The sequence below is a fragment of the Mustela erminea genome, chromosome 3, assembly GCF_009829155.1.
Source record: "Mustela erminea isolate mMusErm1 chromosome 3, mMusErm1.Pri, whole genome shotgun sequence".
NCBI lineage: Eukaryota > Metazoa > Chordata > Mammalia > Carnivora > Mustelidae > Mustela > Mustela erminea.
This window is the reverse complement of record NC_045616.1, coordinates 157412311-157439233: the sequence shown is the minus strand read 5'-3', so window position 1 is coordinate 157439233 and position 26923 is coordinate 157412311. Positions and strand designations below refer to the sequence as shown.

At 42.6% G+C, this 26923-nt stretch overlaps 1 protein-coding gene across 10 annotated transcripts in view; it reads right to left on the bottom strand.

The window, feature by feature from the left end:
- Positions 1-26923, bottom strand: part of SEMA5A (semaphorin 5A) — a 460606-nt gene that overhangs the window by 79822 nt on the left and 353861 nt on the right. For all 10 annotated transcript variants that reach the window (XR_004284305.1, XM_032337782.1, XM_032337773.1 and 7 more), the window contains 2 exons: positions 18305-18512; positions 3388-3505 (listed from right to left, as the gene is read on the bottom strand). Coding sequence is in view for 9 of the 10 variants with exons in the window: in XM_032337782.1 (XP_032193673.1) it covers positions 3388-3505; positions 18305-18512 (326 nt within the window). In the remaining variant the exon portion in view is untranslated. The remainder of the gene's footprint in view (positions 1-3387; positions 3506-18304; positions 18513-26923) is intronic.

The following is a 26923-nucleotide window of genomic DNA, read 5'->3' as shown; positions in this document are numbered from 1 at the left end:
GCTAGCTGTCGCCTTGCGTCCCCGTGTACGTACACCTGATCTCCACCAAGACCCCCTGAGCGCCAAACCTATGCCCCCGCACGGTCCCATCTCTACTCCAACAAGATGAAAGAAACTATCACGAACTGGGAGAAACTCGCCAAAGGGCAAGCACAAGTGAGCACGGGAGGGCAAGGAACTTCTCGCCCAAAGAAGGGGGTTCTTGGAACTTCTACCGCCGATGACAAAACACTTCAGTTCTCCTTAAAGAAGTTAGGGGTAAGCAATATCTCTAGTATTGAAAAAGTGAATATATTCACAAACCAAGGAACAGTGATCCACTTTAACAACCCCAAAGTTTAGGCATCCCTGGGAGCGAACACTGTCACCATTACTGGGAGCTGCTATTCTATACCATGGCTGCTTTTTAAAATTTTGTTATACGAAAACAATGAATCATCAAAAACTAATGATGTACTGTGTGGTGAAAAACATAATAAAAAATAAAAATAAAATTTTGTTCATGGATCTCATAAAATCTAGATTGGTAATATTTTTAAGGCCAAGCCCCTTGGACACTGAAGCTCTTCTCAGTTTTTGCTTATACACGATTCATTCTTTGCAGCTAATTAAGTTGAAGAAGTCTGGGAATAAAGTTTGAAATAAGGTTAAGTTCTTTGCCTGGGGAAAAAACATCCCTCAGCTTATAAAGCTTAATTTCCTTTGGATAAAGATATGTAGGTAAGGAAAATTATTTAACCAATTATAAGATTTTTTAATACACGTGTGTATGTGTATTTATACTTATATATAGTAAACAGCTCTGAAATGAGTTTCCATCTTGCCATCCATGCCAGCATATGTTTTCCTTATAAAACAACAGTGGCATATCAGAAACGATGAAGTACAGTAGATTTGGCCAATAAAATCAAAACCTTTCTTCCATTTTAGCCAAAATAAAAAAGTAACACAGAAGCAAAATTATATTTAATAGCTTTCAAAAATACCTATAATTATACCTTAATAATTTTCATCTAGCTCATTTCTTTCTAAGAGAGATTTTTAGAAAGAGATATACAATTAATATAGTTACTAAAAAAAAAAAAAAAGCCAAAAAACCCCCCAAAACACCCAACCCTACAAGGGCGCCTGGGTGGCTCAGCTGGTAAGTCTGACTCTCGGTTTGGGTCCACATCGGGATCTTATGAGATGTGAGATCAAGGGGCATCATCAGGCTCAGAGCTCCGTGGGGAGTCAGCTTGATGATTCTCTTCTGCCCCTTTCCCCACTCATGCATGTGCTACCCGTCTCTCTCTCTCTCTCAAACAAATAAATCTTAAAGCAACAAACAAAAAACCCTACAGACCCATAACGGAGTTTCTTATGCTAGGCCCCCATGACACCAAACTGAGACTTAATTACAGTTTTGGTTCTTTTAGAAAAGGAATCTTAAACCAATCAGGAAATGTCTGATTAACACTAGTTAGGTTATCTGCCTGGTAGACCCATCATCCACTAAGGAAAGTAACTTGGCAATAACCAACCTGACATTTTGCCTAGTATAATAACTTCCTTACTCTTTCCTACGAAAGTCTTTGATTTTATACCTCCTCAGAGCTCCTTTCCATCTGCTAGACTGGATGCTGCCTGATTGGAATTCATTTTGTTCAAATAAACCCTTAAAATTTTGTTTTATTGGGTCATGTTAGTCACCATGCAGTACATCATTAGTTTTTGATGTAGTGTTCCAAGATTCATTGTTTGCATGGAACACCCAGTGTTCCCTGCACTCTGTGATCTCCTTAATACCCATCACTAGGCTCACCCATCCCCCCAACCCTTTCCCTTCTAAAACCCTCAGTTTATTTCCCGGAGTCCATAGTCTCTCATGGTTCTTCTCCCACTCTGATTTCTCCCCCCTTCATTTTTCCCTTCTCCTAAGGTAAACTCTTAAAATTTTTAATATGCCTCAGTTTATCTTTTTACAAGTAGATATCTTACAAACTATCTTTACAAGTAGCTGTCTCAGATATCCACAAAACCCCAGGTCATACACAGATGGCCTTACTGCTTAAGAAGAACTATTATTATATTCTGCTACCCTTTTTGCCATTAAAAATGCAAGGTCAAACATCTATGAGAAAATTGCTCTGATCCTTCAAAAGTAGGGGCCCATAATGTAGAGCCGTGTTTATGTTATCTCTAGCTGCAGAGATTTAAGGTGAACATCTTTGTGCTTTTAAAGAATTTTCACAAATGAGAAAGAACCTGGCACAAACACTGGCATATTTCTAATCAATTTCAAGAATCATTGAAAAAGAGCTACATAACCCAGCGGACCAGCAGCAAACCCCATTGCAAAGTTCAGCTCAGAGCCCGGAAGTGGTGATCTCACACCTTTGCAGTAAAAGCCTTCGATCTCGTGCCCACCCTTGGGAGATGATGCTGTTTTTACTAACCCTGGCCTTCCTCATATCACGTTACCTGATGTTCCCCCTCACAAACTGAAGGAAAGCCTTTTTAGGTTAGGTGAGGAAAAGAGCAGGTGACCACCCAGTTGCCACGGGCAGTTCTGCTAGGAGCAACAGGGCAGATCTCAAGGAAAGGAATGTGCTGCTTCTTTTCCCTGCTCTTCCCTGTAGAAGTGAGCCAGCTCTGACAGTCACAGGGACCAGCAGCTCTGTGACAGCACAGTGACTCAATCGGTTTTCAAATGCGTGGAGGTTAATAGCTATTGGTCATATGGTCTGAGGCCAGAAAAAGAGTTTGAGATTATTGCACAAAGAGTTCTAGAGACAAAGGAAAACAAACAAGTTGGGGCCTACATGTGGGGCCTTAAGCAAAAAAACTGGCAAAGGAAACTATTTTTCCTAGATTTCGAGAACTGGCTCCAAACGGAAGTGAGGCTCTTCATTCCGGGGGCTCACAGTAGGAATGGCCGTCACGCTCTTTCTCCCAGACCTTCCTGTGACCCTGAGACTGTCCCACATGGGGTCCAATAATTACAGCCTTTATTTTATTATTTTAAAAGCTCTACTTATCTCAGTTTCTAGAAATATAGCTTCCATGGGAAATTGGTGGGTGTGGAGTCACTATTTTATTAATGCTAAAAAGGGCAAGAGTCCACACCAATCTCGAGAGAAAACCCAAGAATGAAACAGAGATATTACACCCCACTAGCAAAGCAGCAGAGTTTTCTCTTACGATATGTCTCTTCAAAGCAGACAAAAAGCATATGGCAACATCTTGTGTGGCTCTAACGAACGCTCAGAGGGGAACCAGTTGAGAGAGCCCAGACCGGGTTTGCAAGGAAGGTTCCAGACGCGCATACAGGATATGGATTAGGATTCAGGGCAGCTGGGTTCCCATGGACGGTGCTTTCTGAGGCTGGAGAACACGCACACTTACAGGACAGGTGGAGGTGCTCTGCTCCCACTGCGTCATGCTCAGGCTCTCCTCCAGGCTCGTGCATTTCTTCATCACCATGTCCCAGCCACAGTAAGGGTCCTGGGCCCCAATGCAGGCACTGCAAACACACACCCAATGGTCAATAAAGAGCAGCCTTACCCACGCAGTAACAGATGCGAGCTTAGGTGAGTCTAGCCCTGATGAATTGACTTGGAAACTAGTTAGGAGAAACCAAGTTTCAGCCGGCACACTAGAGAACAATGTATGCATATGCCCATACGTATCTAATTAAATCAATTAACTTTGGTTGAAATACCTCTATTTTTCCTAAGATACAGGGCAGACGACCAAGGGACTGTGTGTACCAATATGAGCCTTTTGGTGTCATGAATAAAGCTAGTTAAAATTTTTCAATGCTTAAAAAATCCTAGATGTTCTTATCACCACCACCATCACCATCACTGTCATCACCACCACCACCATCATCATCAACTGCAACCCCTTAGCAACAGGCAGTATTTGCTGAAAACCTGTTATATCTTTCAGATACAACCTTTATAAGATGCATTATTTTCACTTTATCATCATCACCATTATCACCATTGCTCCCATCACCACCATAACCACTACCACCTCCATCATCACCATCATCGCTACCACCATCACCAGCACCATCACCACCATCATCACCACCACCATCATATCTACCACCATCACTATCATCACCATCATCAACTCCACCATAACCATCATCACTACCATCACCACCATCACTTCCACCATCGCCATCATCATCACCAGCACCATCACCACCATCATCACCACCACCAACATCATCACCACCATCACTATCATCACCATCATCATCATCAACTCCACCATAACCATCATCACTACCATCACCACCATCACCTCCACCATCGCCATCATCACCTGTACCATCACCACCATCATCACCACCACCATTACCTCCACCATCATCACCACCATCACTTCTTCCACCACCACTATCATCATCATTACCTTAGTAACAGATGTTATTTGTTGAACACCTACTATAATATATCAATTTATTATATCATTTAGACACTTAACTCTAATGAGGGAGATAGTATTTTTACTTCATTGATAAGAGAACTGAGGCACAGAAGATTTAAGAAATTGGCCCAAGGACAAACAAATATACCCCAAACCCTTCAACATGGTCAGTCTGAATTTAATAAAACAGGAAACTCTTCCTTTTGGGTTCCATAGCTTAAACATAAATGAAAAATTTCAATTTAATAGTAACTTACTATAGCTCCAACTGCAATATATTCAATACATTATTTCAGAAGTATTGCAGATGGTGGATACTTTATTTTGGCTTTGTCTCTGTGAAAGAGTTCACGCAGCACATGGGCATCATTAGATGAAGAATTTGGCCCTATGTCGTCAAGGCAAGAGGTGTTCAAGGGTGGAGGGGAGCAGACAGTGTGACAATGACTGAGCCAGAATTATACAAACGATGACCCCACAGGCAAGCAGGGCATTGAAGACCTGAGAATTCACTCTCTGAAGGGGCCAAGAGGTCAGATGTGCAGGAAATGAGAGAGAGGAAAGGCAGGCTAGTGCAGCACGAAAGTGCTAATGTCCTCTTAAAGGGAAGGGGCCCTTCAGGCTGGGGAAATCTGTTAGCAGATTACCAGTGAACCAAGAGTAGGTCTAGAAATCACAGTCTAACTATCAAACATGGGCCAAGGAGGTAGTATAAGTAATATTAAATTGTTAATATTAATGATACAAAATAATCAATTAACATATCAAATATGATCACCACATATCAAGCACCGTTCTAAGAACCTGGTCTCGTTAGCTCATTCCACCCTCACAGAACCTTACAAATACAATCCTTTGATTAGCTCCTGCATTTATTTTAAGTGACATAAATGTAGTCTTTGAAATGCAGAAACCCAAGCAGAGAAAAACGAAGTTGAAGTCCCACAGCAGGGGAAGATGGCGCAAAAGGCAATAAATCAAGCAATAATGGTAAAAACTATTATTTATTGTTACTATGGAATTATTATTAATTTACCACCCAAAGAGGTTCAAACAGAGATGGTTACTACTGGCTCTTCTCCCAGCAGGACTAGGTTGGGTGGAGAGGGGCATGGGACAGCTGCCTGTCACCACAGCCTCGTTGGAACTTGATGGTGAGTGACCACATACATGTGGTCACATACAAGGTAAACTGAGGCACATTAAAATTTTGAATACGGTAGCCCCAAATCAAAAGTGCTTAGGAGGCTCCCCTAACAGAAGGCAGGGGAGAGAATTTTATGAAGAAGATTTGGCAGCAACCCAAGGAAATTATTTGATTGGCTATAACTTGAATGGTGGCCTTATTTGGGAATGCCTGGTTGACTGGGATTGGTCATTCCAAAGTTTCACTTTCCCAGATTCGAGTGTGGGGACTCTGACATTGGTTTCAGTCTGCCCAGGTCAGCTACCAAGGCTTTGGGGCCACCCCAGTCTAAGGGCCTCTTGCTGAATTACCTTACCAGGCATACAGTAGATGCACATGAAAAAATCAGACAAAACAATTACTACAAAGTACATGCTTTCTAGGTACTATTCACACTTTTATTCATTTGGGGGATATTTTCTCTGCACAAATAGCATTCATGCATGAATACGTCTCTATATACATATATATTTTTATTTTGTTAATGAGTAGAGTTAGATATAACACACACAAAGGGACTGTTCCCATAGCCTTCAGTTTTGCTTTTTACACATAAAAATATACTGTCACATTTTTTCTTGCCAGTATATACAGCTCTACCTGATTCCTTATATGGCTGTACAGTATTCTATTACCTAGAAGAATCAACATTTATTTAAATCCTTTAAAAGCAAGGTTGTAATGTATACATTTGTATGTATTTTCTACATGATCAATTTCTATACACGGCATTGAAGAGGTAGAAGTTATAGGTATTAATGATTTTGTACCAATCAACAGTTCGGAGGAGAACTCTTCCTTCCTGTTCCATGCTAGATGATGCCTTTTTTTTTTTTTTTTTAAACTTAGCCCTTTCTGATAGATAAAAACACTCTTCTAGCTCTCTGATCTATTTGTTCAGTTGTGAGATTAAAATCTATTGTGTGTGTGCACATTGATGGATTACCCGTATTTCTTTTCTTGTAAATTTCCTATTTGTAACCAATTCCTGCTTTTTGTTTCTTTTTGATTGAGTAACTGGCTTCACTCCTTTTATGTAGTCATTGCAAGTGAAAATTTCCATATTAGAAAATTAACCCTCTATCAGTAATGTTTCAAATACTTTCTCTACTTGTTATTAAACAGTTTTTCTTGAGCTACAAATGTTTCAGAATTTTATGGTGTGAAGTTTATGAATCTTTTCCTTTACAGCATCTGAAATTTGTGCCATATTTTGAAAGAACTTCCACACTTAAAAAATCATAAAAACATTTATTCAGGATTCCTTCTGATCCTTTTATAGTATCACTTCATTAGCCTCCTTGTCTGTGATCCATGTGAAATGCATTTCTAGCAACTCTCCTTTGTTGAATTAAAACAAACAAGCAAGCAAACAAACAAACAAAAAACTATATATATATTTTTTAACCTAAACTTCCCAATCCTCATACCCACACAAGCACACCTGGCACTTAAGTAATAAGGAAGCTGTGTATGGTTTCTTTTTCCTTTTTCTACCAAATTCAGACAACATCTTTTTAAAACACAACTTTATAACACAAAGTGTGAGCATCAGCTTCTGAAACTCTCTAGTTCTTGAGGTTTGGGAATATGTTTTTTAATAACTTGTTTTTTAAATAAAAATTCACTGCAATGATCAGTTCCCTAGAGGAGAATTTGACCTGTATTCCTGTTTTAATAGTACGTAAAGCATATCTCACATTTCTCAGTTTAAAGAACTCATCATTTTTAAGACATACAGTTGATTTGATTTTTTTTTAAAGGAATAAGAGAGAGGAAGATAAACCAGTGAATGTATAAGACAGGGAAGTGTGTGTTTTCGTATCTACAAAATAAGATATTTCTCATATTGTCACTAAGCTCAGGGTCAGCAAATTGTCCCTATGCAGATGTTATTTTGTGGGAAGTTTCTAGAAATCTGAAGACGCCTCCACTGTGAGACAGATCCGGGTACAGTGAGAACTAAGATCTCTTCTGCTTCCTGCTGTGAGTCCCTTGGTGGCACAGTGAGATCTGACCCACAGTGCCCATGTCTTACGGAGCCCCCCCGCCAGATTGACTCCACAGTGGGTATCACACATGGGAACCCTTCTCTGCACATGGTCCCATCTTCACACTGGTGAGCAAACGGGACAAAGCTACACTTACAGAATGATTCAAAAGGCCTGAATTCCTTTTAATGCTTCTTATTAAAGCAACATGAGCATTAGATAAAAATTAAAATTTCCAAAACAGGAATATTCCACCAACCCCCTCACTTTGCCCCTGGCTTCTCTTTGCAAATCTGCCTGCAGGACCGAAACAATGCCACAGGGTTACCCAGGATATTGAAGCTGTTTTCAATGAAAAGCTGCTTGTAAAAACATCTCTTTCTTCCCATAATGTTGAGGGCTTTGCACATTCTTAACATTCCACTTACCCCTTAAAACTACTAAAACTGCTCGCCAGGCATAAATACCCATTCATTAAAAATTCCATTTATAGATAAGTCTGTTTCCCTCAGTCAAAATATTTCAGGCCATAGCAAAATTCAAATGAGCCCTACCTTTACTCCAAAGTATACTTTAGGAAAAACCTATGATCATAACTCCTTGCTGTGGGAAGGCGGGTCTTTTAAAGAGACGGCGTGGAAAATCACAAATTCTTATTAATATGGCCATCGTGAAAGAAGCTTTTCTTCATTGTAGTTTGAAAATGTTTTTCTTTGTATGATGAATCTTTTTAATAAAAAACTTTCCACATTTTGTTAATAACCTTAGATTATTCTCACTTGATATATTGCTTTGGTATTTGAAAGTATCTGAATTCAGAAAATATGTTGGTCAGAATCTGAAAGTTTAATTTAAAAACATATTTATTGAGAATATGTTTTAGAGCTAAAGGTCTATTTAGACACAGGCCTTAATTCTAGAAGAAGGATAAACCACTTTCCCTTTTCTGGGACAGTGATATTAAATGTTTCACTAAATGCTTCCTTCAAATTTTAAAGTTTACAGCTATGCTATTTGCTAATTTGGGTAATAGGGAAAAGAGGTATATTCATTAAAATCTTCTACTGTATTTCTAGGCAGCCGGAGATAATTCCTGAATACAATCCTTTCGTGTGTTACATTATCTAAGTGTTAATGTCTTTATCTGACTTGTTTCTGTTATACTAATTTTCATTAAATCAGCTTATTTTTGATCTTAAGTATTTTTGCCATATTAAGAAAATGCATTCATTAAACATGAGATTTTACGTATTTCCAACATTCATTCATTTGGGGCACACTTATGAGCCCCTGCCGTGAACCAACCTGAAAACAGTGGGGGTACCATGGACAGCAAAGCAGACACAGAATTTACCCTTCGGAAAAGGAAATAAACACTGAAAAGTGGCAACAACCATTTCCAAAGGAATAACCCAAAGAGGGAAACTCTGTTTGGATGGATGGGTCTGGGGTCAGGAAATACCCCAGGGAGTGGCATTTAAGCTGGCATCAGTGAGATGAAAAGGAGTGAGCCGTTTGACATGGCTTAGGAAATCAGAACAGTCGGCAGCGAGACAGACATGGGATGGGGAAGGCACTGAGGTAGGAGGGAACTCGGGCAGTTTAAAGGGTGAGATAAATGCAGGCCAGACTTCGGTGGAACCTTGAGGAGAGGAATGGGCAGAAAGCCCGGGAGGTCTGGTCAAGATTTAGGGTTTCCTAGTAAGTGCTGTAAACTTTAAAATACTGTGCAAAAACTGCGTGTCTATTTACTTAACATATCTCTACTCTCCTCATGATAGTAGTGGGAGAGACGGATTTCTGTTCATGAATGATCTTTGCCCTAATTCCTAACACGATCGGAGTTGTCTTCTTCCTAATGACCGAAGTCACTCTGTACTTCTGAATCTGCTTTTATTTTAAGATTTGCAATAAAAACACTGTCTTACTAGAAATAAGACTGAAAAAATTCTAATGAGACAGGACACTGTTCGAGGAATGCATTGGAAGAGAGCCACACGTCTTTCAGTTGGTGAACCCACCTGAAACATATACTTTCTTCAGTTTCTGCTCCCACGAAACTGGAGAGATAATAATCACCTCATAGGACTGTTTTGAGGGTTAAGTTATATCATGTAGTAAATCAGAAAAAGGCATTTTGGGGGGTGGGATACATACAGTTATTCTAATTAATCTCTAAACATAATTGTGTCTTACAATATGATTCTGGGTTCTGGGGTGTTTGAAAACATTCTAGACCAAAAATACTAAATCTGAAAATGCCATGAGCTCTTTATTTGAGCAGGCAATGTGACACGCCACACTGCTTTCTATTAAGTAGTGCAAAATATTTTAGCTGCACATTTGGATAGATTCACAATGATATTTTTGACTCCCTCGCAGGATGCCATGTGTTGAAGACACCAAGACCAAGAGTGAACTTTCAGTCTTGCAAGGAAGGCAGAGTACGTTCATGAATGTTGCCGACAGCATGGGGAGGGCTAACTACTAAGTGAGAAGCTCAGACAATGGTGCGACAGGACTGAGAGGGCTGAGAGGTAGAGCAGAAGGATTCCAGGAAGATGGCGTGTGCAGGCTGCCTTCTGAATGGAGTTGGATGGAGCTCAGCTGAGGGAGAGGAGAATGCCTGGTCATGACGGCCCCAGGGAACGAGAGAGTCGCGTGTCTGTGGCATGACCAGGATCAGGAGCAGAGCAGCATGGCTGGGCTGAGGTTTCCTTAGGATTCCTTGGAAGCATACTGATGTGAATAAAATGTTGGTGTTTTGCTTAGGCAGGAAAAATTTGGCGGGGGTGGATAGCATGTATCAGGTTGTGAAATCTACGAGAAGATTAATTTGTAATTCCCAAGGGGAACTGAGATACAGCTACAATGTAATGGCATTTTAAAATTTCGGACACATGCCAAGTAAACAAAGATATAATTACTGGTAAAAAATACCTGTTTATACTTATTATGCATCACTTGCTAAAGACATTTCATAGTAATTCATGTTATATATTATGATTTGCAGATGAAATTAATGATCTAGAATTTCAATAAGTCACTAACTTTAATATTAAAAAACTATTCATTATTGGCTTATCATTACATGATATTGATTAAATACAATGATTTTTTTACATCTAAATTTGCTTTTAATATGCAATTAGAATATTTGATATGTATTGCCAATAATGCTAAGTGAGTGGTTTTCATTAAAATCTTGGTAGGTGGATATAACACTCAAATTTTCCTGAAAAATCTGTTTTAAAAACTGAACAAGACTGATACTCATATTATGAAGCATTTTGGGAAAACCAAGACTAAGAAAGAAATAGTTAAAGAGTAAAGAGTATTTGAAATAAGCAAAACAGGAGTGCTCCTGGGAGTCTAGCAACTGTCATCAACTTGGGCCATCAGCTTCAGTTTCTGACATGACACAGTCAATCCCACTTCCCCACTTGTCACATACGGCACCTGAGTTGTTTCTCTTACCCTCCCGGTGGATCTCAATTGTCATGAAATTTGTCTTTTAACAAACATAATGTCTTTCTGCAGAGGCCAGGTGTGCCCCCAGGATGAAGCTGTCCAGGGAAGGCAGACTCAGCTGTTGTCAATTCTGTGCTCAAGGACCAAAACCAGGACAAAGAGGACACATGGAGTATTGATGAACCAACATGAGCCCTTTGCAGCTCAGGGATGTTGAAGTCACTGGGGGGGACAAGGACCAGAAAACACTGTGTCCAACTGCCCAAGAAGGAAAGAAAAGTATCTGTGGTCACTTCATTCAATGAAAAGTCTGCACTTTTGGTATTCTATGTTCTCTCCTCTACAGAACAGAGGTAATGAAAGGGCCACAGTGTCCTCGCCTCCCCCGCCAATCAGAGAAAAATGAAGACATGCTTACTCTTTGCCCATCTCATGTTTCTTTGAGAGAAGCCCTGCTGTGGCTGAGTAGATGAGGGTTTCATAGGCAGAATCAGAAGACACGGGAGACTACGAAAAGTTGTCATTTATACTTGAAGGATGCCCAAGGGGTCAAGGAATACACCTAAACTCTTACACAAAGCTTTAGAAGACAGTAAGTCCAAAGAAAACATTTATATTACGCTGACTCCTTATAATTCACCCAACTTAACAGTTTGCCCACGAATGAGTCATGAGGCTTAAGTGCCAATGCCAGAGAATCCCCCGTGAGAACGCAGCCAAGTCCAAGGGAAGAACTTCTCTCTGTGTGAGCAGAGCACTTCTGGCAAGGGTGGCATCTACTCTGGTTTCCCCGGTGCCTTCCCCAACCTGGTGACAGCAGCAAGGAGGGTCAGCACTTGGCTCTCCTTACGCCTGGCCCTGTCCAATCTCCCTCCATCAGTTGCCTGAATCTTAGCCTCCCTGGGTAGATTGATATATGACACAACAGGGGACTTGGGACAAGGAATTAATGAATATCCCCTGACAGAGGCTCCTACCAACTGAATGGAGCCATGCTCACAGAAGGTAAGACAGGGTAGAGCCTCACAAACTGCCAGAAAATGTATTTGCCAGACAGACCAAAGCCAAGGACATAATGTAGTACCAGGAGCAGAGTCTGGCCTGACTAGCCTTGTACCTCTCAAAGTGAAGTGGTTTAAAGGCAAAAAAGCAAATCTTGACAGGTCCAGGTGGATTGGCCAGAGGCAATGCGTAGTATACCTCGACAAAGAAGGCAAAGCACATATACAAGAGCTATTTGACTTTTTTTTTCCCCTTTTCTCTCCTCTCTTGCCTCTTCTCTCTTTCTCTCCCCCCTTCTCCCTTTCTTCCTTTTCTTTCCTTCCCTCCCTTCCTTCATTCATTCCTCTCTCTCTTTCCTTCCTTTCTCCTCTTCCATCACTTCTTTTCCTTCCTTCCTTCCTTCCTCTCCCCCCCCCCCCTTCTTTTCTTAGGTCTGATTTTTAATTCTACTTGGGACAGAGAGAAAAGTTGAAGCTAACCCTTCAACGAGTATGCAAGGCGTGAAGAAGTACCATTCACTAGCCATGCCAACTCAGCAGGACCTACATGAGCTGACTAGACTAGGGAAGCAGGAAGGGGCAGGAACCATCGTCGACTGAATTCTTTCCATCTCCCAGACCCATTATATGCTCTTTGTCTTTGTGCTCCTGGTACCACACTCAGTGGTTTGCTTATAATCACACACCATGTAAAAGCTTATCTAGGATCCCCCTGAATCTGAAGCTCATGATCTTTCCATACACAAGCACTTTAGCAGACACATGGGGTTGGTTATTTCCTTAAGAATCATTAATTCATTGGATTATGCTGCAAATAAAAAGCTTAAGGGAAGCTTGGTATATAAAAGCCAAGGTGCTACTGACCAGGATAACTCAGGTGCAAGGATCTGGAGTCGAGAGCACTGCTGCAGCCCAAGCTTACCCACAGAGTTCTCTATCCAGCTTTAAACCGGGGAGTGCAAAAGCTGGAAGCTGGAAGCTGGGGAGTGGACATCTACTTATTGTGAACTCTCTGGCCGTGTTTCTCAAACTCAGCTGAGGTACAAAATGTTGGTAATGACAACAATTATCTGACTTTATACAAGTGACTAGAACACACATTGCCATTTAGGAAACAGAAACATGCTCTGTGAGGAAACTGAACAGAAAGCTGAACCCAAAACTGTTGGCTGGCTAACGCATCACCAAGGAAAGCAGAGAGCCTATCCTAGTAGATCTGACCTATGGAATATTTTTAGTGATCTTGCTTGTTCTTAGAAACTATGTTCTCCATGGAAACAATGATATGATTACATTAAAGTATGTGACCAAGAGGGGCGCCTGAGTGACTCAGTTGGTTAAGTGTCTGACTCTTGGTTTTGGCTCAGGTCAAAATCTCGGGGTGGTGGGATCAAGCCCTGCATCAGGCTCCGCACTGGGCAGGGAGTCTGCCCGAAGATTGTCTCCCACTGTCCCTCCTCCTGCTTCCTCTTTTGCTCTCTCTCTCAAATAAGTACATATTTAAAAAAGATTTGATCAAGAAAAAGAAAAAAATATACTCATAATCCCATTGTTGTAGAAGCAGCTCATGACATCTCTACAAGATGGTGTTCACAAATGTTCTTTGCTTTTATTGTGAACCTGAATCAAAATATGTGTTTATATCATTGCCAAAGATGGATCTGCCATGAAGCTAAGGAAGCTTAACCTTCTTTGCTTCACATTTGTTAAGGAGCTAAGGCTGGTCTTTGACATTTTGCATCCATAATTGTGATATTCTTTTCCTTAGCAAGACCCCTTCCCAAACTGTATAAGCTTCAGACCCCCACAAAATCTGTGTCTCTCCCTATTACAGAAAAAACAGTGGTATGACTTATGCTTCATAAATCACTAGTTAAGCTTATGTATGCTCATCTCTATCTACCACATTTTAACTGTTCATTTTCTGACCTACTCAGGACCTGGAGGTATTAACTTGTGATTCCACTAAAAAAATAGCATTTCAGCTAAGCCCCTCTTACAGTGTGTTAACTAGATGTTGGTGAATGTACTTTGTCTTTTCCTCCTATTTTTTTAAAGTTATAATGATGGCATATATGTACTACTGTTTTGCTTTTTGCTTTTTTCAGTTATTATCACATAATGCATATATCTTCATAGTCATCATTTTTTGGCTTCAGAAAAATCCACAGAGTGAATATTCCATCCAATAAATAGATGATAACTAGTGATTAATTCTCTTACTATTAGAAATTTAAGATTGGAACACTGGCTGTGATTCAAATATAGCTTAAAAAATAATTGGACAGGATGTCAGGCCTGAAGATTAGGTCCTGGTACACTATAGGATCAGATTTTAATGATAAATTGATTTTGGGATAACGTCTAAGGTAATTCTAAGGTCCTTTGGCTCAAATCCACAATAGATATTCAGGAGATTTTATTTAAGCCAGAATTACTCATTAGACTCTGAGCCCCATGGAGACAGGGTCAAGGGTGTCTCATTCGTCATCCTACACTCGGGGGCTCACTTGGTGCTTGGCACGTATCAAGGTCAATAAATATATTATGAATGAATTAACAAAGGAAAATCACAGTCTTTAGAAGCTAATCCAAAGTCAATGCAAACAAAAACTCAAGACATTGAGATTTGGAAAATATCAAATTCATTTTGAAGGGAGAATATTTACTTTGTAAATTGAGTATATGTCAAAATTCCTTCCGAGTGTTTATGTGACTCATTACTGAATGGCTAAAGTTGTCTTGCTGGAAGCTGGAAGACCTTAGGGGATCCTGCAATTTCTCTCTATACATCGCATTTCTCCTGCAAGACAGACACTGTCTGTAGATGATATTTAATTAATAAAGGTGCTGACATATAGCTCCACGTTTTCAAACTTTGCTCTTTCAAGCAAGACATGTTCTGCAGTAACCTAACTGCCATACTAATCTTCTTAATGAGTGTTAATTTCTTTAACTAAATGACATTATTACAAGCTAAATGAATTAAGGGCTAGACACCCATTCACAAATGGAGGCAATCTCTTTCTTAATGGTTCCATCTTTCCCTCCAGTTTTATAAAGCAAAACTTCTCTTCTATTTTATATGTGGACAAGGATGCTCCTGGATTCCAGCTCTCTTCTCTCCTCAATTACTTCTTAAAACTAAGCAAAAATGAAACAACAAACACCTAAATCCCAGAGGCATTTGATCCTTTAGCTATTGCTTTATATCACTACACTCTTCTGCAAAGGGAGTTTAACTCCCTTTAACAGTTTAACTGTTTCATGAGAATTTAGGTTAACTTTATAGATTATGAAGCAAAATAGCAGAGAGGGGAAAGGTACTACCTATTTGTAAATCTGATAAATGTTTACTGCCCTGTCTTGAGCTGGGCACCACGCTGGAGGCTGCGCAGACCGGGAGAGACCAAGCCCCAGTTTGGGTTCATGGTCGGATGGGCTGAATGAAATGTGGCCTGGCATGCGGTGCTCAGAATTCCAGTTTCTGTTCTAGGCCTCTCCAGCAGCTAGTCTCTGCTGACACCTGACCGCTGGACTGATGTCCTCATTGTCCCAGGGGCAGCACAGTGAACTATAAGACAATGCCTGGACCTTGGGGTCAGAGCTCCAGCCCTGAACCTGGGTTTCATATTGAATGAGGTATGTGACCTTTTTGGTACGTTTGGCAGGATCCAAACATCTGAGCCCCCATCTCCTCATCTAAAAATGGAGACGACAGATGACTTGACCCTCAGGGTAGAGTGGTAACAGGAAATGACGGGAAGAGCTAGCACAGAGCCAGATATGTAAAAGAAACTCACAGGACTCTATCAATTATTATCATTTATAAACATCTTAAGAGACATCAAATTGTGCATGGCCTTTCAAAAATGAATACTAAAAAAAAATTTTTTTCTAAAATGTGAATATGATTTGGAAGGAGACAGGTACTTTAGTTAAGTTCAGTTTTTCTTGTTAAGCATTACAAAACTCATTTATAAAATCGATTTTTCTAATAAGGAATGAAATTACTTATACTCTACTATGGAATATATATTGAACAAAGAAATTATTGCTCAGTTGTTAATTGCTCTCCTATTCCTATTCAGTGTACTTCTTTAGTCATGTTTTTAGAAAATTAAAATTGTTCTTGTAAAAAAAAAAAAATTTCCCCATAACACATCAAAAAAAAATCTGGTCATATAGATATTAGTTTCTGAAAAATGGATACTTTTCTCCAGCTAGTGTTAACGGGGGAGGTAGTCTTGTCTTTCTATTAGAAAAGCATGGAAAAGAAACATTATGGAAAGAATCCACAAAAATGCTTGGGTTTGAGTCTTCGCATTTTTCTTTTCTCAAATGGAATATTTGAGGGTCAAACACAATCTAGCCCTTTCTGAGTGTGGGGACACAGAACTCCACAGTCTCTCCATTTACAATAAAGTTCTAATTTCCCGAGGCTCTTCTCCAAGTGGGTAGACAAGAAAACAGCAGGGAGATTCAGCTCTGGATATAACTGTTAATCTTCTCCTCCCCAAAACATGACGAAGACAGACAAGTGGCCTTGTTCTCCTTGTAGGAGAAAGGGGAACTTGAATGGTTCCCCGGCTGCTGTGCCTGGTGGTGGCCAGCTCCTGTGGTTTCCCGACTGGACTCCACGTGTGGTGGTGCAGGAGATGAGGTGGGCGCTGTGACAGCTCGGTTCCCAGACCTGACGCAGGAGTTAGCTTCTCAGGTTGCGGTCACAAGGACCTGGGCTATTGTGATCCTGACTCAACAAGGCAAAGTACCATGGAAAGGATAAGCTGCCTTATCGTGCAAGCCATGAACTTTCATTCTGGCCCCAGACCCACTGCACATACAGCACAGGCCTGTGTCTTCCTGCGTGTTATCTGGTGTCACGCCGCACCCCCCCACCCAAAGTCCATGACAAGTCAGAGCTCGCTGGGTTGTGGTTGGAAGACTGGGGCCTTTCCAGGGGCATTCCAACTTTCGACAAGCTTGCTGGCAAGATCCCAAGTCTCCTTGTCACCCACTGACCATCAGCAACTGGGCAGAATCATTCCTGCACCAGGTCAGTAGGGAACCCAAAACAGAAAAAATTTCAAGCATCCAACGGTTAACTTTAAGAAAAAGGTGTTATATAAAAGATAGTTGCTGGTACTTATCGCTCTGTTATTATCATTCCCCGGCATTACCGCTAACCATCATCGTTAGGGAGATGGTCCCTTACAATATCCCTCAACACCCTGATACCAAAGGAGGCACCATATATTTCATTGCCTAGAACCATCTAGAAAGGAATATTGTAATGGTTTCTATTATACACAAAAACCTCACTTCTACAAGAGAACGCCCACTTTGCAGAGTGTTTTAAATTTTAGACCATATGCATTATCCCATTTGATTCTATAGCAATTTTCACATTATATGAAAAAGTGAGATCTAAAATACTTTACCGACCAGGTCAAGAAATAGCATGTGCAGTCTGTCATGTGACTGCCAGTCTGTGAGTCCCAAAGCCCAGGCTATGGGGAACCTTGTTTGAGAAAGTATGACCTGTGTGAGTGGTATCTGTGAGTGATATACCCGAACAGTCCATTTCCATACCTATTCTGCCCTTACAGACTGCACTGGGGGGTGGAGTTACTGAGATCACTGACCTCTGCGACCATATTAGATGATTATTTCCCCAAGGGCAATCTTTTGTTGGGGGTCAGAGCCCTCATGCAATATTCCAACATTCAAGTGCTGGTCAGGTGTATAGTGTACTTAGTACTTGTCATTTCCGGACCACCTGGGCCTGCACTTACCCAAACTGAGCTTTGAAGGCCACTGCAGTCCACAGTGGACACCCCATGGCCAATGAGAATTGAGTAGGGGTAAGGGAAGGTGGCTCAGGAGAGAGGCAGTGTCCCAAGAGAGCTGGTGCTGAGGACAGTACCATGAGAACTGCCCCAGGGAGGGGATCCTGCGTATATTACATAAATTTCTATAAAAATAAACTCGTAGATTAATGCAGGAACACCAAGTATGAGCATTATTGCTAAGTGTTATCACGCACAGAAGAGTTTATTTTAACCCTGACAACTGTTTACATATGTTGTAACATGGCCCCTCCTTTGCAGATACTGGCGGGTTATTCCTAGCCCAGTAAATGAGTTTGCATCGACATTTCTGCACCCTGGGATGCAGGGCTCACAAGAATGTTCAGGTCCTGAAGCCATAAACTGCCGGGGATGCCCTACCTGCGCGTGCGGTAGAACGGGCATCTCTTCAGCGGGACCTTGGCCACGTGCTCCTGCAGGCCCACGAACAGGACGCTCTGGCTGTGAAGGATCTGCAGGCTCCGGATGGGCTGTCCCCGCCGCTCGGGAAAGAGCTCGATCTCTTCCAGCAAACAGCTGCCAGCAGCCGGGGCCAGGGGCGCCCGCACTTTTTTAATGGTGCCGTAATCTGGGAGGGCAATGAGGGAGGAAAAAAGCAAAACAAGGTGAGCAGGTCTCACCAGTCACTCCTCCCCTAAGCAGCCGTGCTCCTCCAGCCTGGCTGCACACAGGATCATCTGAGGGGCTTTTACAAATGCCAACACCCGTATCCCACCCCAGGCCTGTTCAGTGGTCAGTGCTGGAGGTGGGGCAGGTGCCAGCAGCGGGTACAAGGCTAGCAAGCAGCTGGTGACGAGAACCTCTCAGCCACCATATGCCTCACCCAGTTCCAAGTGCAGACACCTGGGGCTCAGGAAAGCTTCCTGAGGTTCCAAGTAGCCAGCTACAGCTCCATCCCATTAGAGGACTCTGCAGGAGATTATCCTGGATTCCTAGCATCAGAGAGAGGTGCTGACCTTGTCACCCAGCCAGGACAGACACCACATGATGGGATGGACAATCACAGATATGCAGGACAGCAAGGAACACACCTTTTCCTTCTTGCTTTATAAGTTCATCCTTTGCTGTCTCTCTTCCTCCTCTGTCTAGAAAGCCCCTTTCCTCTTTCTCTTGAATGCGTGTTCTTTGGGATGCCCTTCTCTGTCTCAAAGTCCCCAATTCTTCTCTCCCGTACAAGGGAACGTCTGTTCCCAGCCTGGTCTCTTCCCTGCCCAGGTTTTCTGCTCACTGTGTGTTTGTGCTCACCTACTCATAAAAGCATGGCTCTGAGTATGGCCTCAACCAGGCATCTCCCTGGACTGGCTGTGAAGAGCACGGAGAAGTGTCCTTTCAGCCAGGGAGAGGCACAGCATGGCCAATGCCATGTGTCAGAGACACAGACCCAAAGCACACACTAATGCTGTCGGTGCACTAGGGTGAGGCCCTTGCTGTCAGCCTATAAGCCCAGGGCAAGACACCAACCCACTAGGAGCACCTCCTGAAGCCATCATCAGGCTCCTCTAATCAACCCAGCAGAATCCTGATTTTTCAAACCATTATAATTCTCATCCCGCACATACAGAGAATGAGGCCAGGGAGTTATTCCAAAACCAGAATTAAATCAAGAACCTTTGGCTTCAAGGCTTCCTATCAATCCATACATCTCAAGAAGACTTTGGACAGGAATATGTTTCAGTTTTCCATGCCCAATGGAAGTCCTCAGAGACTTAGAATGCTTCATTTCAAGAGAAAAATACACGTGGAGACGTATATTATCCTGAATTTATTTCACAAAGTATACCGGAAGCACATCTCCAGGGAATCCTTATTGATTATGAATCGACTTCATCATAATGTGTGCGGTATTAGTAAAGCATTGCCTAATTTTCTCTCCAGCTGCCTGGGTAACTGTCTTAGTTTTGAGATAGTTCAGACATAAACAGAATGACGCTATATACTGGGAAGACAAGAAATGTAGGGGCTGTCTTGGAGGAAAGTGTGTGTGTGTGTGTGTGTGTGAGAGAGAGAGAGAGGGAGAGAGAGACAGACAGACAGACAGAGAGGCAGCCTATACAGCAGGCAGCAGACATTCTAACAAATGAACATCTCACAGATTGAAGTGTGCAAGAAAATGTGTATGTCTTCACTACAAAAGTCAACTGAATTTGGACTTGGTGACCACAGCTCCCAGCTGGTGGGAAATTCAACTTCAGTGATTCGGGGGTCCCCCTCTGCTCAAAGAGCCAAGCATCCACAAGTGGGCATAACATCAAGCCATGACGGGGACAAGATAGGAGCTTCAGGGAAGGTGACTTCAGGGCAGATGTCACAACTGCAACACCCTGAGAGGAGGTCTGCCCCAGCGGACGGAAGTGCCAGCACAGAGGCCCCGGCCACTCTTTGGAAGGCCCTTCAAAGATGTCTCTGTGACAACAGAAGACATCGTCAGAGCCAGGGGACAGGACCGGGAACCAGGGACTGCCACCACCCTGTGGGCAGAGAGGCTCATAGGAGCCCTTAACTGAGAGACCCTTGCAATGAAACAAGGTCATTTTAAATTTGTTTTTTTTTTAAGATTTTATTTATTTGTCAGAGACAGAGGGAGAGAGAGCGAGCGAGCACAGGCAGACAGAGAGGCAGGCAGAAGCAGAGGGAGAAGCAGGCTCCCTGCCAAGCAAGGAGCCCGATGTGGGACTCGATCCCAGGACCCTGGGACCATGACCTGAGGCGAAGGCAGCTGCTTAACCAACTGAGCCACCCAGGCATCCCGAAACAAGGACATTTTAGAGCGATACCAGGATGAGTGTGGGGACAGGGTGGGGACGGGGCAGATGGAGTCCAGTAGGAAAGTCGTCATCTTTGGACTACTGACACACAAGAGTCATGGGAAATGTGGATTACAGAACAAAGTGCTCTTCAACAGTTGAATAAAGACCTTGAAGTTTATTATTTATATTATTTATCGATGTTTGTTATTTATTGCTGACGGACTGCTAGTCTGAGAGGCCCACCCAAATGAATAATAGTTCAACTGTCGACATGCTTACAAGCACCTCAAATTATTAGACAACCACAGGGAAAAACAAATTTTAAGAGATGTTTAAGGACTTGATTTAAAGGAATAGCCATCACTTGTCAAAACATTTCATTTTTTTTTTTTTAAGATTTCATTTATTTATTTGACAGAGGGAGAGAGCAGAAGCAGGGGGAGTGGCAGGCAGAGGAAGAGGGAGAAACAGACTCCCTGATGAGCAGGGAACCTGACACGGGGCTTGATCTCAGAACCCTGGGATCATGACCTGACCTCAGTTTAACCCACTGAGCCACCCAGGTGCCCCTGGTCAAAACATTTCAATGCATATTTCTGCACGTGGTGTATCGCTTTCTAGCAGATGGGATCAAACCCAACCATGGGGCTGAGCACCTCAGACAACAGAACTTAGTGTGATCCATGGGCTTGTCCACCGTCTGTGCCTCTGCTGGGACTCCCCCACTCTATCCAGATTCTTGTTAAGCAAGGAGCTTCTTGAAGCTCCCCCTGCCTTTGGTGCCGGGATGAGCCCACGTGGACCTGAGTTGACCTTGCAGGAACCTCTGTTTCAGTGAAGTTTTTCTTTCCCCGGTCCCTGCTTTGTTCTCATTCTGATCACACCCTGCTGCCTTGATGGAGTGCACCTTCCTCAGCTGGATGCTTCCAGAAGACTCGCTCTACTCCCCTGTGTCTGAAGTGAGCGTCAGGACCCGCAAGTCACCACGCCACAGACCTTGTACGTGAGATGCTACCATGGTCCCAAGTCTCCCGAGAACTCCCTCCCACCTCCATCTCTCCGCGTGCTGGGCACAAGGGCACCCACAGCTCCACGAGCCCGAGAGGCCCCAGCCTTGCACATACAGGCTCTCTGCCCAGAGGGGCCACCCGGCCACCTTCCTCAGACTGCTGTCCTTGTGTCCTTGCTCTGACAGCCATGGGGGCTTCCCTGTGCCCCTCTGCACACCCTCAGGTAGATGCTTCCTCCCAGGGTGTATGTGAAGCCCAGGTCAGGGCGTTCGTTCACTGTTTGTCTCTCACTCCTGCTCCCTGCCCTCTCTTGGGGGCACAGTTAGGTCTTGTTCTTTTTCTCTCCAGGGCCACTTACTTTTCTTTACATTAAAAAAAATTTTTTTTAAAGATTTGATTTATTTGAGAGAGAGAGAGCATAAGCAGGGAGTGGGGAGGGGCAAAGGGAGAGGGAGAAGCAGCCTCCCTGCCTATCAGGGAGCCCAGCGTGACCTGACCTGATCCCGAGATCCTGACCTGAGCCACAGGCAGATGTTTGGCTGACTGAGCCACCCAGGCTTCTTTTCATTTTTTAAATGAGTGACTGAGTATCATAGTTGTAGTCCAAAAAAAAATTTTTTTAAATTGAGTCATGGAACACTGTGTACGTTTAAGGCCCGCTGCATATTGATCTGCCACATTTATCCCCGGAGATATGAGTACCCTGTAGCACACTGACAGCTGACACTTCTCCCTGTCACATCATTTTGCTACAAACAGATGCATTTTGAACTGCAAACTACTCCTGGAATTCTGAGGGATCTATCTCTCCTTGGAGTACATCAAAACAAAGAAAAAGAAAGCTTAGGTCATCCTGTGTTTCAGAAAAGAGAAGGGACGGGTTGAAGGAGCAACATTCCCGAATCCCATGACACTGACATGACATCACTCTTTTAAGCATTTTCAGCAGAGACTCTAGAACTCCCAGTAGCTGCCACTGGCCCGGTAGGCGGCCAACCGACCTTCCATGCTCCCTCAAGTTCCAGTGGAATATTCTCTCCTCATCACTCGACACACGGCGGAAGCTCTTGCTCTGGAACAAGCATCTGGAAGAGGCATTTGTCTCTTTCTGGGGCAGAGGCTGGCCCGGCCCGTAAAACCGATGAGGGGCAAACATCGATTTTGTTCAAAAAACAGTGGCACCCTGGTCGCTCCCAGAGAGCACTTAATTTGTTGTTGTTGCTTCCCCCCTATAACATGTATTAGAGTTTAATTACTCGTTTACTTGTTTTGTGGCTTCTGTGCTGGACCAAAGCACCATGGGGGGCAGACACTAGGTCACTCCCGTGCTCTGATGTAGGCAGAGTGGCTGCTGCTACGGCCTGTGGAGAGTAATAAACACGCTGGGTGAGAAACTCACCGACAAGTGCGGACAAAAGTGTGGAAAGAAGGAACGGGAACATCATTATTATCTGTGCGTTGGCTAGAAAAAGTCCCGGTTAATATTCAGTCAGCGTGAAGGCGAAACAAGAAACATTATTTCCCCAAACGCAGAGATGTCAGCGGAAGTGTCATACGCAAACCAGGAACAGAGAAAATCATTTTAATTGGTTTCATCTGATAAAATATTAACTCTGAAAATTTGCCATTAAAAATAAAAGCATATGTACCTCCCCAAAACCAAAAATTCAATACTCTACTCAAAGTGACTTGCAGGGAAGGGATTAAAAAAAAATATGCCAGTATCAAAAGTTCAGAAATAATAGAAGTAAAAGCAATGACTCATCGAGGTAGCAATCCGTAAACGTTTACTGTGCACACGGCGAAGGGCAGCAGGAGCCCAGAGCACTTGGACCATCGCGCGGAAGATGGCTTGGGGTTTCTGTTTTACAAAGTCAGAGACTTTATTCTTCACGGTGACCGGTTATAATACTAGAATTTTCTTAAATAATAGGCAATTGGTTAAGGGTTGCCTCATATCAACCTTGGCACACAGCTCAAGTTTTTCTTATGATTTTCAGAGGCATAAGCAAGAAACGACCCAGGTCAAGTTAGCCTCGCAGAAGAAGCAGATTATGTTTTGTTTGTATGACGAACCTAGCTTTGTCCGCTCAGGGACTTTTCAAGATTAGTTTCCATTTGTTTTGGGGGGATTCTTTGTTTGTTTCATTTTTTTATTTGTTTTTAACACAAGAAGTGCTTAGAACTTTCTCAACTGTTCTTTAAAATTCTGATGATTCACAAGAAAAGAAGAACTTGGCACTTTCTGTCAACTGTGGGTCAGGTCCCCGAGGAGCTAACACAGACGCAGGAATGGCCCTGCTTTGGCGCAAACGCTCATAACAGTTGCTTTTTTTAAAAAGTGCCAACTACAAAGTCTGTCGTAGACACAAATTTGAGAGTCATTTTGATAGCTTGTCTCCCTGATTGAAAGCCAGGTGCATCGTGGGAGAGACAGAGCTACTGTGAGATCTTTAAGATCAATCCAAGCTGATGGTATGGCTGTTAGTACTTGAAAGACATGAATAGCCATAATCACATGGAAATTCCATTCTCTATTATACTGAGTAACTTACACTGGCCTCATTTCAGCAGGACAAATAGTATGTTTATATCAAAGGAAGTTACCAGATTAAACAAAGGCTGCCCACTTAAATTTAAATTTTAGATAAACCATGAATAATTATTTTGGTAGTCGTATGTCCTACTCAGTAGTATTTGTATTTATCTGAAATGGAAATTTAATTGGATATCCTGTGTTTTATTTGTTAAATCTGGCAACCTTATTACACCCACATTTCATCTGATCATCTCAGCAAGCTAGTTAAGATGTAGCGAACACACCTCACCCTTAATAAGCACGGGTTTGATCTGAGCAGGTTCACTTACATGTGGATTTTTTTTAATAACCACAGTAAGATACTGTAAATGTATTTTCTCTTCCTTATGACTTTCATTTTTTAAAGATTTTATTTATTTAGTGGAGAGAAGGAGGGAGGGAGAGGACAAGCAGGGGGAGCAGCAGAGGGGGAGGGGGAGGCAGGCTCCCCGCTGAGCAGAGAGCCTGATGCCAGGCTTGATCCCAGGACCCTGAGATCATGACCTGAGCCAAAGGCAGATGCTTAACCCACTGAGCCACAGAGGTGCCTCCCTTATGATTTTCTTAATAATGTTTTCTTTCCTCTGCCCCACTTTATTGTAAGAATACAATGTATCTTACATCTAACACAGAGTATGTGTTAATGACTGTCATCATTGGCAAGACTTCCAGTCCAAGGTAGGATCTAAGTAGTGAGGTTTGTGGGAAGGCAAGAGTCATATGCAGGCTGTCAAATGCACAGGGTGTGGGTGCCCTTAGCTCCCTGTTACCCAAGGGTCAAGTGTCCGTGCATGATTATTCTTACTTCATTGAGTTTCAGAAGTAGAACTGATAAGGGTTTTTTTTTTTTTAAGATTTTATTTATTTATTTGACAGACAGAGATCACAAGTAGGCAGAGAGGCAGGCAGAGAGAGGGAGAAGCAGGATCCCCACTGAGCAGAGAGCCTGATGCGGAGCTCGATCCCAGGACCCTGGGATCATGACCTCAGCCGAAGGCAGAAGCTTTAACCCACTGAGCCACCCAGGTGCCCTGAGAACTGATAAGTCTTTCTGATAAGGTGCACTTTCTTGTAAGGGATCCAGACATCTAATGAACAGGGATCAAAGACTGTAACCAGGAATTCCAAAGTAAATGTTAATTCAAAGCTATTGTTGAGAAAGCAGTGTCTTGAGTAGGAAGAGGTAAGCTTTAAGGAGATTGAGGCATTCTCTTTTATTCCATGAACTCAGCTATAAGTCATAAAACTTAAGCAGTTGGGGATAACATTCTGATCCAATGGGAGTTGCCATCGGATGCCCACAGGAAGGACATGCACAGGAGGCCTCTGCTTCGGGAGGCACCTGCTTCGGGGGGCACGTGTTCCCCTGGTCACTGGGACCACACTAACATCTCTTACGGACCACGATGTAGGCACACAGTAGGGCAAACACGATGACTGACGTCCCTGCGCCTGTATACCATCTGTCTAGTGAGGCGCAAGGGCCAAACTCACATACGTGCCTGAAGATGAGCAGAAGTGCCACAGACACTCAGAAGGTGGTATTTCTGGGAATCAGAGCGACAACTACTGCATGAAACGAGGACATGCAAGCACTGTCACCAGACCTGACTCCACACAAGTACGGGGCTTTACTAACACGCCTGCCAGTGGTAAGAAAACCCTCTAGGGCCCAAGTCATCAGAATGCACATCCAAACAGTCTGGATACTGATTTCTGTGGGTGACTGATGATATCACTGAAGACCAGAAGTGACTCTGACGGCAGGTAGAAAACACAAGACGTAAAACTGGAGGATTGTGATCACGGAGATACTCCTTTCAACCTCAATACTCCGAGCCTTAGGAAAATGACCAAAGGAAAAAGCGAAGGTTGTAAAGAAAATGGTTTCAAATGTGGAACATCTTCACATGAAGGAGTCATCTATTTAATTTTGAAATGAATGAGGGACCGCTGGGGGAAAATATTTATGAAAAACTTCTCAGAAGACTGGAGCATTACTGGAGAAGGACATAAGGAAATTCCCCCAGAGAAGGACAGACCCAAGAAATAATCCATGAAACCCCAAATCTTGCCCCCCCCGACAAACCTCCACCCTACAGGAAAATGTTCTACAGCAGGTGAGGTATTGAGCACTTCACGGGAAGAGTAAATGAAATGAGAACAAAAATGAACAAAGATAAATGTGGTTTTCAGTAGTAAAAAAGCAAGTATTTTGCCTTCAGTGAAAAAAAAGTATTTTTAGAATACAGTGTGGTGGTAACAAGAGCTTCCAGGACAAATTCCTACCACGTTTCCTGGGACCAAGATAACTTGCTCATGGCCCCTGGGGAAGCAGCAACAATGATTAAAATCCACGAAAGCTTCGAGAGCACATATGCCTACAGGTGGGGACTGAGAGAGGTTGTCTGCCAACACCATCCAAGAGAAATGTATTACAATCCACGTAATTCTAAATTTTTCTAGTGTCTACATTTAAAAAGGAAAAACAAACAGGGAAATGGGTGAATTGATTTTTATTATCAATTTTTATTTCACCCACTGTATCCAAAATATTATAAGATGTAAAATTATCGCATGTAATTAATATAATATGGAGATGTTTTGCCTCATTTTAGGCTAAGTCTTGAAAATCCAGCTTTAT